Raw genomic sequence first — 11,597 nt, forward strand, 5'->3', positions numbered from 1 at the left:
TTTTTTTTATGAGTACTAACAGACAGTCTGTCCCCTTTGACCCAACCATGTGTAAAAAAAATTATGTAAATTTTTTTTTATTTAATTTACACTTGTGTTATAGCAAAATAAGTACTTATATATTTTATATCTGATATAGTTACTCATTCTCATTCCTACCAAAGCAAATACACCTCTCTTTCATTACCTTCAACAATTTTAAAAAGATATAAAAAATGCAACTATTTGCTTTATACTGAAGAAGACAATGTTTTCACTCACTCGGCCATTTTACATTCATTGTGACTTTATTAAGGTTATTTTCTTTTCTCTTTTTCCTTTTCTCACCCACCCAGCAGTTTTTCCAAAAGTAATAGTATTGAGCATGTATGCAAAATAGCATATTAATGGCATAATACATAAATAAACATGGGTGTGGTGCATCTCTTGTCATAACATGAAATGCAGCTTGGGATTTTGCAGCAACAACATACATATGTAGAGTTTATTACTGATTATAGGCTACCCTTGTAAAAACAAAAAAAGAAGTACAAAACTTTTAGAATATTAAGAAAATACTGAAGTGCCAACTGAATATAATTGTTTTGGAAACTTTATATGCATGTTTTCAATTAAATTAATTATAAAATTATAATAAATGCAATTAGATAAACTCAAGAGTGTATTTTTGACATAGACTAAATTACATGAATTAATTAATTTTTATAATTCGTATTTTTGACATGATGCTTGGTGTACTGCAGAATGTACTGAAAAGCATTTATGATAAACTAAAATTGTAAGTAATTTTTGTTAAAACTTGTATGTCATCTATTTAAATATTTTGGTCATTACATATTTAATAACGTTGCAAATTAGTACATTTAAAATATATATAGTTAAAATTTTCAAATTAAAATTTAGTACTTTATATGTTTAAATATGTTATTTAATACATTAAAATAAGTGTATTTCATCAAAGCAAAAGATTAATAAAACATAATAATTTAAAACGCACTCTACAGTACAATTTTAATGTGACATTATTACAAACTGTTATTATTACAAAAGTGTAATTAGTTATGTTAAAAAAGTAATGAATGCGTATTCAGGCCTTAGTGGACTTTTCATTAATATTATATTATCTGTAAATACACATTCAATATAATTAAGTTAAAAAAAATTCACATGGGAAAGTATCTTTCTCAAAGTATTAACTTAAAATATTTCAAATGTGTTTTATTTTACATTTCAATTTAGACTGAAGTTTTATATACATTATGTTGCATTTACCAACACTCCACAAACAATACATGCATAAAACACAAGCAAAATGGTTTGACCATCTGATGACATGAAGAAGTATATTTTAGCAACTTAAGAACTGACCATTAAAGAAACCCATTGATCAATCATTAATCTGACCAATCAATGTCACCTTAATGTTCATAGTGGTTACAGTTCTGCTTTAAAGAGAAACCAATGCACTGATCTGAAGAATGTACTGTATAATAAAACATCAAGAGCTTTTTCTAATCCCCAAAAGAACCATAACTAACTCAAGTCGAGGCAGGTCAACTGTTGAAACTTAGTGACTTCAAAGACCTACTGAAGAACTTCATTTATTAGGCTATTTAGTTTAGCTGAAAGAGTGGAAGGTGGTAAACCTCTGAATAGGCTACTTAGCTAGGCGAAACTGTGTCAAAGTACAGTTTAAGTAAGCTATTTAAAAAGCATCCATAATCTCTGCTAGTGACAAATGACACTTTAACCGTTTCCCTGGACGCTTCGGTTAAACTAACGGTTTAAAATAACCCGTTATTTGCCCTGCTGTGAGGCAGCACTACACGTCTGTGTTGGTCCTGGCAGGATGACAGTTCTCAAGGCTCTTTAACTCGGGTCAGTGAGCGGCCCATTCTGACAGAAAATTGGATTAGAACAACGAGCGCTGTTTAAGAAACCAGTTTTAAGACGGGCTCCTCCTCCGTCACGCCACCCTTCCCACGAGACCGTCGGGTGTTTGACCTCTCGCTCAGGTTGCTCTGTTTTATTCCTCTTGCCAACAGTATCCCGACCGACCGCTGCGGACATGTCAACATCCAGCGAATGCAGGTAAGGTAAAAAACGAATATATAGCGCAAGATACACTGCCTTACAGCATAGCAGACCTGTCAAATCAATATCCTCCATCATATCAGACTGTCTAAATGAAATCTTATTGTGAAATAATATGGGAATACATTCGTTAGTATTCGCCATGACAACTGTCGCTTTTTATTTACATCCCTCATCATCAAACAGGGCTTTACATCATAGATCAACCTGAAGTAAATGCGAGAACAAAACCTAGGTTATATGCTTAACAACGCAGTCTCTATCCTCAAGAGGATTTTTAGTACCCTAAGTGTTTGGATGGCGATAGTTTATTCTTCATTCACATTCTTCCTCTATGTGCCCTCCAGTTCCACCGATTAGAAACTCGAATGTAATTCAGCATTTTTAATAACATATTATCTATAAAATAGCTATAAAATCAGCTACTCTTAATTACGGTTACGTAACAGAATCCTGCTATTCAGCTTTGTGGATGCGCTCAGAATAATACGCAGCTCTTAAAGTGACAGGCTTCGCTATAAAAGCTGTGAGAACCGTCCCAAATGAGGAGATCATGGCTGTTGACAGACCTTGTCAAAGTAAAAAAAAAGAAAAATCGCTGTGATTGTAAAATAAGAGGCCTATTGTGCAATCTCATTGAGCGTTGTGGAGTCACGTAGTGTTTGAAGCTCTCTGAATGGAAAGTGCTGATCCCGCAACGCCCTGCAGCACCACGGACAGCGCATGCTTACAGCTCTTCCTGCCCGAAATTTTCTCAGCTATGAAAGACTTTCTGATTATAAAAGTGCAGTTTGAAACGATGAAAGCAATTCGGTATCATTGTTGCTTCATGTTAGTTAAATTACGACAGACACTTTTTGACAACAAGAAAGCATATTGTCATAATGACTAACAGCCTAAAACACTACAAGTGAATTATGAACTACCTACTTTGAAAAGTGTCACCTATGAACCTTAGTCACAGGAAAGCCATATTTAATTTTTGACAGGAGTGAAAACACGACTGTTCAGCTTACTTTACCTATACTAATTGATAACAAAGCTATTTACAGTTTGCTATAAATGAAAAAAAAAGTTTGATAGTTGTGTGACCCAAGCAAAATCCAGAAATGAGCACAGACCATTAGTATGCTATAGTTATTTAATATAGTTACAGCTCAAAAATGGATTTATATCTACTCCATTGGTCATCCATTAGTCTTGTATGGTAACAAGACCAGCAGTTATACAGTAGCTCACAAACGCAGACAGATATTGGAAATCATTTACTACAGTGATTGTTCAGGTAAATACCAGTCAAAGAGATAATTCAACATACTCCAATACAATAGCTGTGCAAATGACAAGGATAAATAATTACATTATATAATATGTTTAAAAAAACAAAACCCTTTTGTTACTGTAGTACTATATATACTTTTGCTTATACTGTTTTCAATTGACTTGCTCACTCTGAAAGCAGCTTGATTGGATCACTGTACTTGACAGGTCATTTGACATTAGCATGTGTGTAATACAGATAGTCTGACATCTCCTTTTTTCATAACCAAGTAGGATATTAGTCAGACATTATCCAGCAATTTGTCACTTCATTATGACACTTTATTATGGTGTTTTTTGATGCATGACCGACACCAGCCCCACTAAGGAAAAAAATTAAGCAAAAAACATGTTTTGTTTCTATATAACTACAGCTATGAGGAATACAAAGAAACTGCAGATTGGCTGCTTGCTAACACAGATATCAGGCCAAAAGTGGCAATTATCTGTGGTTCAGGACTTGGTGGATTGGCTGACCTGCTGGACAACAAGAAAGTGTTTCCTTACGACAAAATCCCCCACTTTCCGCATAGCACAGGTGTGAGATTAATTTATTGAATAATCTATTCACTGACAAAGATTAAAAATGTGTCCTTTATCATTTCACTGCCATTATTTGTTTATTGTTTGCATTAACTAAATTTTAAGTCTACCTCATGCCTCTTTAGTGCAAGGACATAAAGGTCAGCTGGTGTTTGGAGAGGTGAATGGAAAGCAATGTGTTTGCATGCAAGGCCGCTTCCACTTCTATGAGGGCTATAACATTGCCACAGTAAGTATCATACTTAAAATCTCAAAGGGAAAATTGAATTTTCAATGGATAAGGCATACTATAATATTGCACCAGTCAATCCCCCACCTGTAGTTCACAAGAAAAAGTATGAGCATAGAACAAAATCAGAACATGTAAAATGGGATTGGATAGAAAATCTGGGGGTGGAAGGGACACTGTCAATTGATGATTAAAGCATTTTGGTAACATTATACAATAACAGATCTATGTCAAGAATCATATTAGTGTGTCTCTTATATACCACAACACTAACACAGAGGTTATTATGTACTTAACCATTGACTTCTCATATAAGCACAGCAATCAGCAACTTTAAGTATAACAGTGATGATCATAGTTAACCTTTGGCAAATTACTTTCTTCTCCCATAAACTTTTACAACATTCCAGCATATTTGTGTTGTTTGTTATCAAGTTAAATAATGTTCAGAAACACACAGATGGTGCTTGCTCTTTGTTGCAAAATCCAAGTGAAATATGACATTATGATTTAAAGCATGGTTTTTATGAGCAGTTGAAATCACTATCCAATTACATTTGTTGTAAAAATGCAGTCATATATTTGTTTCTCAATTTCTTAATTTAGTGCACATGAGGGGAAAAAAATATTTTCAATTATAAAACGTAGTTAATCACAGAAAGTGTATTAAGTTTTTTCAAACCTGAATTTTTTTTACAATACTCAATCCTTTAAAATTTGTCAACTTAGACAAACGGGGAGAAGGGGATACAGTTATAGCCTACTATATGGTTTTGATGACATAATATCAGATCATATTAAATCTTTAATTTCCTGTTTCATAAAGATGAGAACTTTAAAAATCTTTTACTGTTGTTCTGTTTTAGGTCACATATCCAGTAAGAGTGTTTTTCCTACTTGGGATTGAGACTCTGATTGTTACCAATGCTGCTGGAGGACTCAATACTAAATTTAAAGTGGGAGACATCATGTTGATCAAAGACCACATCAATATGCCTGGCTTTGCAGGCCAAAATCCCCTGTGTGGGCGCAATGAGGAAAGGTGAATTGCTATGCAGTATAGTAAGATGTTTAATGTGTTATTAAAACCCAGTCATATAGATTTGAGATCATTTTTTATAATTATAATTAAAGGAACCTAATTCTACCCAACACCAGAATTTGAAGAATAGCATTTGAAGGAGTTCTTTTGATTTTTGACTTTGTTTTTAACAGTTCAGTCTTTGTTCTTGCTATATAATCTTACAAGCATTTCTCTAATGATTTCTGCAAGCAGTCCAATGTTCACTGACATTTTTTTTCTGTCCCTGTAGATTTGGAGTGCGCTTTCCCTGCATGTCTGATGCTTATGATAGAGACTTTGCACGGATGGCCAAGGAGACGGCCCAAGAACTAGGCTGTGACTCTTTCCTCCAGGAGGGTGTTTACTGCATGCTGGCTGGACCATCCTTTGAGACGATTGCAGAATGCAAGGTTCTACGGACGCTTGGGGCGGATGCTGTGGGTATGTACTATAAGACTACATAACACTACTATGAAAAATGTTTTGAGTGGTTAAGACATAGTGCATGTATTACAGCTTATAAATGTGTATGCAAAATATTGTTTTTTTTAGGCTTTTTGTCTAATTTATTCTGCAATGATGTATTTAATTAGTTAAAAAATGGCATTTCTTTACGCTACATAAGATTTCCATTTCCAATAAATGCAGTATTTATGCACTTTATTTTTCATCAAAAAATACATATAATGGTTTCTACAGAAATATTAAGCCACGCAGCTGTTCAACCTTAGTAATGATGAGAACTGTTTCTTGAGTGCCAAATCAGCATATCAGAATGATTTATTAGAAGGATCAAGTGACACTGAAGTTTGGAGTAATGGCTGCTGAAAATTCAACTTTGCCATCACATTAATAAATTGTTCTGAAAATATATTAAAATAGAAAACAGTTATTTAAATGGTACCAATATTTCAGTATTACTGTATTTATCATCAAATAAATCTGTATTTAGGTATGAGTACCGTTCCAGAGGTAGTGGTTGCTCGTCACTGTGGGATGCGTGTGTTTGGACTCTCCCTTATCACCAACAAAGTAGTGGCTGACTACAAAAGCACAGAAAAGGCTAATCATGAGGAGGTCCTGGAAACCACCCGTATGCGAACCGAAGACCTGCAGAACTTAGTCAGCAATTTAGTGGCAAAAATGTAGTGTAAAAAATTCACCAAATTTAGTACAGAAATCTTGATATACATGATTTGCACTTAGACAGCTAATAATGTAGAATGGCATGCAGTATATGCTCTTTAATGCTTCTCATATATCTTATTCAGGGTTAACTTTAGTAAGTAACTTTATGAACTTTCCAGTGCCTCAAGGCTCTCTGAGTAAAACTTTAGGCTAGGTTCTTTTTGTTTACAGTTGATATTATCCATACTGCTGTGTATACTGTGGTACTAAAACATCACTGTGAGACTAGGTAATAATATGACAAATATACTATATAATGCATTCACATCCTTCCTGAAATGCATATTAAGAACAACTGAAATTAGAAGCATTACATACGTAAGTATCATTCTTGTCATTATCTCTTGAAAGAAGAGTTAAAGAACAAACATACATGAAAAGGGACAAACTTACACTACAATGATGTAATTTTCTCAACTGTATGAAAGGGATTTCAGTTGCAAGTATTGAATGAGGAGTTACAGTGCAATTAGGTGTAAGATAATCAATTAATATATTACATAAATTGCATATTTTATATTTTTAGTTTTTTAACTTCACAGATTGAAATTCACAGATGTTTAAATATGTCTTCTGCAAAAGATATATGGACAAATTAAAAAAAATTATTAGAGATATTTTATAAATTAAATGTCTATAGGAATGTGATGTATTTTAACTTTATTTCCACTCAAATATTAAAATATCAAAAATATATTGACATATTGCTGTGTGGTGGTGTAATCCTTCGTGTTGTGTCCTTCCATTTCCTAATTCTGAGATCCTGTGCATTTATTTACAGTATATCAAAACTCAGAGATGAAAACTGTACAGTCTTTTGTCATGCCGTATTTAATATAAGACTAAATATAAGATTTTAAGGCTCTGCAGTGATCAATATGAATAATTTCCTGCAATGCATATATAGAGAGATTAAGATCAGAAGTTTGTATGCAATACACCCTGCAAAACACATATAAGTGAATGAATAGGCATCCCACTTAACCCCTTCATGTCACTACATTATTGATAAAGCATGCCAACCCACCTCTGAAGTATTGATGAAATAAAACATTAATAACATCTTGTAGCTGTAGTCTGTCACCAAGCAAAAACCTTAAAGAAAAACATAATGCAATATATCAACTCAATATATCAAATTTAATGTTTAAATGAATTTTACTCACTGTTTCTTTTTAAATATTTGTAAAATTTACTAGCAATTTCGAAGTGAAAATAGTTTCAACATGATATTTCTTCAGTGTAGTGACAGTGTAGTGAAAAGCAGTACGCTTTTTAAGTCATTTATTGCCAGTTCATGAATACTGATTCCTTTTTGTATTTCGTATGGCAGATGTGTGAGAGATCTGCTAGAAACCTCTGCACACACTAGATTTTTTGAGGAAACAATATTTTTGATAAAGAAGGTTAATCCGTCAGACGATGCCTCTTCCATGCCGATGATAACAGAGCTGCAGATCAGTCTGTTATTCAGAATTTCACAAAATATTTATGAAAAGCAGTTGTGCTGACTCTGCACTGAAACATCACAGTCCCTGTGAACCATTAGTGAAGAGGTAACACGTAATTAGCGACGGGCCATTTACTGAAATATTTAGTGCTTGATGCCCATGACGTGCACAGAAGTGACGATACTTCCACTCAAAGCTTTTCTAGAGGAACAGAGGAAATTGTTTTGATCTTACATATTAATGTTCTGCTCTCTCACTCTCTGACGTATTATCTCATTTGAAAATCTTGTTTTTCTCTGTAGCTGTTTTCCTCTGAAATGCAACTTTCAGCTCAGCATTCTTCATTTCTGGGTCTTCAAGTATTTCAGACAGCATTACACTGATAACACTATTTTTATGAAAAAATTTCTTAGTAGAGTAGGTTAAAAGTTAAAAGTTTCAATCTTAAATAAGATTTATTCATTTTATGGTTCAATGGTGGATTTCTCCCAATCTGTTTAAAACAACACCTATGTATTTTAATTCCCAAAACTATGTCTCTCATGCAGACGTTCACAGACTGTATCTTCACAAACAAATCTCTATTATCTTGGGCATAACAGACCTTTAAATCAGAAGCCTGGTATTTCACTCTCCGCCCTCCCAACACATCCCTCGCTACAGTCGCTCCCATGATTTTTCTTCTTCATTTCACTTTAATCAGCCTGCTGTGATCGTGTGCTTGATAGAGAGCTACACTTTATATCTCACCATCTCCCTCAAATCATGTTTCCAGCAAGGGACACAGGAAGAGTGAGAGAAAACCTAGGGGACATGCTGGCATGAACTATCTATACCCTTTATTGGAACAGGGAATCCACTGAGGAAGAGGGACCTTATTGGAAAGAGGGATCTCATTTATCCATAAACAGGCCACAGTTGAGTGAGAGAGACAGCAGGGATGTAATTCTGAGCACGGTCCAAAGGTCAGTACCTTCCTTACATCCACATTCATGACATCTCTCTTGCTAAAATGATAATCCTCTGTCTCATTAAAATACAGTGGGGTGCAAAATTGCGAAAAAAGGGATTATTATATTTCACTAAAACTGAAAGCATAATAAAACTGTTACTTGAAATACAATAAATGTAAACCAAAAAAATAAAATATAATATTAAACATTTATTTTAAGTTTTATATTCAAGTTAAAGTGTTAGTTCACCCGAGAAAGAAAACTCGTCCATCTTCTACTCACCCTCGAAGCGTCCTAGGTGTATGTGACTTTTCTCCTTTAGAATAATTCAGTAGGAGTTATATTAAAAATTGTTCTTGCTCTTCCAAGCTTTTCAATGGGGGTAAGCGGGTGTTTGTTGTCAACAGTTCAGAAGATGTGAAATAAAGTATTTTAAATACTCTAACTTGAAAGTAACACTGAAATAAAAATTTATAAAAACTACAGACATAATTTTTTAAATATTGAAAACAACTGAATGACACAAAATAAATAACAAAAAACATGAAAAATAATGTATCATGATTTATACAAAAAAGATTAAAATTAAAACTTGATTTACTTCAACTTCAAATTCAAATTCTGTGATTTAAAATCACATTTCAATCCAAAAAAAAAAAAAATAAAGAGAACTTCATGACAAAGTTAAATAAATATTCAAAGGGATAGTTCAAAAATGAAAATTTGATGTTTATCAGATTACCCCCAGGACATCCAAGATGTAGGTGACTTTGTTTCTTTAGTAGAACACAAACCAAGATTTTTAACTCAAACCATTGCAGTCTGTCAGTCTTATAATGGATGTGAATGGGAATCATGGCTAAAACATACAATAAAACTAAAAACAAACATACACAAACAAAACCAAATCAATCCCTGTGGCTCGTGATGATACAGTACATTGATGTGTAAAGTCACAAACTGATCAGTCTGTGTAAGAAACTGACCGGTTTTATATAGTTTTTTTAAACTCTGATTCACACAATGTCCGAACTGTTAGAACTCTACTGAGTGTGTTCTCAGCAGCAGGCGTGTGAAGCGTCTTCTTCTTCTTCTTGCTTTACTTCTTCTTGTATTACCACCACCTACCTCTCAAGTAGATCATTGACACTTCTAATTAAGATTGTAGATAACGTGTCAATGGTCCATTTGAGAGATAGAGATAGAGTTCTAACAGTTCAGACATTGCGTGAATCAGAAAACAATATAAATATTTTTCAGTTTCTTGCACAGACCAAACATTTTGTGTCTTTTGTTTGTGTATGTTTGTTTTTAGTTTTATTGTATGTTTTAACAGTGATTCCCATCCCCTCTATTATAAGACTGACAGACTGCAATGGTTTTAGTTAAAAATCTTGGTTTGTGTTCTACTTAAGAAACAAAGTCACCTACATCTTGGATGCCCTGGGGGTAAGCATATAAACCACAAATTTTCATTTTTTGCCAAACTATCCCTTTAGGATTCTGTACTTACTAGGTAAACACTGACTTTGCAGTGCGTTGATCATGTGACTTTTTGTACAGACATGCTCTTGCTTCAAGATGCTCTTAAGATCACTCACAAATCATGATGGAGAAGTTTTTTACACAAACTTGTGATGTTCATTTTACTGTTTAATTAAAATTAAAATGTATAATTAAAGTATTCATTCATTTCAAATGATTAATTCATTCATATATACCTTGTATGTATTGGTAGGTATTAAATTTAAAGTATATTTCAATGAACTAAACATACAAAATAGAAGTACTTTTTTACTAGTGGTCTCAGACTTTTGGACCCTACTGTATTTGGGGGGATTTGATCTATCACACTGTAAAGGTGGCATTGGAGATATAGGGGAAACAGACTGAGAAATCTCTGCTGAATAAAGGCTTTCCACACTTTTCACCCATCAGCAGGCAGATCACTGGAGTACAGCCAAGAACTGTGTGACAAGGCAAGCAGATGGTATTGACGGACTATTCCTCAATGATCATATTAGTTCACTGTCACTTTCACAGCGTATTGATTGACGTTTTTGCCCTGTAGATCATATTAGATCCCCAGTCCTTCTATAACCTCTATGAAAGGTTGTCTGATAAGAGGACAACGGCTTCTGAATATGAAGGATTTCATCATTTTGTGTGCACAACTGGCGTGATCAAATTTGTTCCTCTAATATCAGCCTGCGTTTTAATTTTGAGTTTCATTTCTCAGCAGTAAAAGGACTTCAGGTAAGTACTTTAATCTAATTCATGTAGATGTTAGGACCCTGACCTTGGAGTTTGTGCCTACTGTATATACGGCAAAATGCCACCTGGAACACGTAATAAATGCAGCCTGTACAAAATCTCTGTTCCAAACATTCAGCAAGAATGCAGATGTTGCTGGATCAGGCATATCTGATGGAAGCTTGTGATTTACGTGCTTCCTCTTGTCAATGACAAATGGAAATGTTTATTCCCCAGGATCACACAGAAACACTCTGCCTCATGGCAGCACTGTCTAGACAGAGCACAGGTATAGATTAATAACCTCTCCAATCGCTACAAACCCCTCAAAAGCTGTAAACAGGATGAGTTTGCAAGCAGTATTCAAATGGGTCCGTCTACTTTTTTTTTGTTTTCATAAATGTCCATATTTAAAGTTTTTTTCTTATGATGTGGATTTTGACTGTGAACACTATTAAGGCTGAAAAACCTTACAGGAATTTAAGAAAAATTAAAAACACTTT

At 34.0% G+C, this 11,597-nt stretch overlaps 1 protein-coding gene across 2 annotated transcripts; it reads left to right on the forward strand.

Moving 5' to 3' along the window:
- The first annotated feature begins 1,818 nt into the window (after positions 1 to 1,818).
- LOC132101475 (purine nucleoside phosphorylase-like) lies at positions 1,819 to 6,635 on the forward strand. 2 transcript variants are annotated; one of them, XM_059506477.1, is made up of 5 exons: positions 1,819 to 2,091; positions 4,063 to 4,186; positions 5,053 to 5,228; positions 5,500 to 5,690; positions 6,202 to 6,635. In XM_059506477.1, exons 1-5 carry the CDS (start codon positions 2,069 to 2,071, stop codon positions 6,396 to 6,398), a joined length of 711 nt encoding a protein of 236 aa, XP_059362460.1. In that variant the 5' UTR covers positions 1,819 to 2,068; the 3' UTR covers positions 6,399 to 6,635. The 2 variants fall into 2 exon arrangements, with proteins under 2 accessions (XP_059362460.1, XP_059362461.1); XM_059506478.1 differs by having other exon boundaries at positions 1,823 to 2,091; positions 4,083 to 4,186.
- Positions 6,636 to 11,597: the final 4,962 nt, after the last annotated feature.

This window comes from Carassius carassius, chromosome 23 (assembly GCF_963082965.1).
Source record: "Carassius carassius chromosome 23, fCarCar2.1, whole genome shotgun sequence".
Taxonomy (NCBI): Eukaryota; Metazoa; Chordata; class Actinopteri; order Cypriniformes; family Cyprinidae; genus Carassius; species Carassius carassius.

What these genes read in the sequence shown, in the direction of transcription:
- LOC132101475 (XM_059506477.1), top strand. Translation starts at nt 2,069, where the DNA reads ATGTCAACATCCAGCGAATGCAG. An exon ending in TCAACATCCAGCGAATGCAG is followed by an intron (nt 2,092 to 4,062) that starts GTAAGGTAAAAA and finishes CTAAATTTTAAG; the next exon opens with TCTACCTCATGCCTCTTTAG. An exon ending in GCTTGGGGCGGATGCTGTGG is followed by an intron (nt 5,691 to 6,201) that starts GTATGTACTATA and finishes ATCTGTATTTAG; the next exon opens with GTATGAGTACCGTTCCAGAG.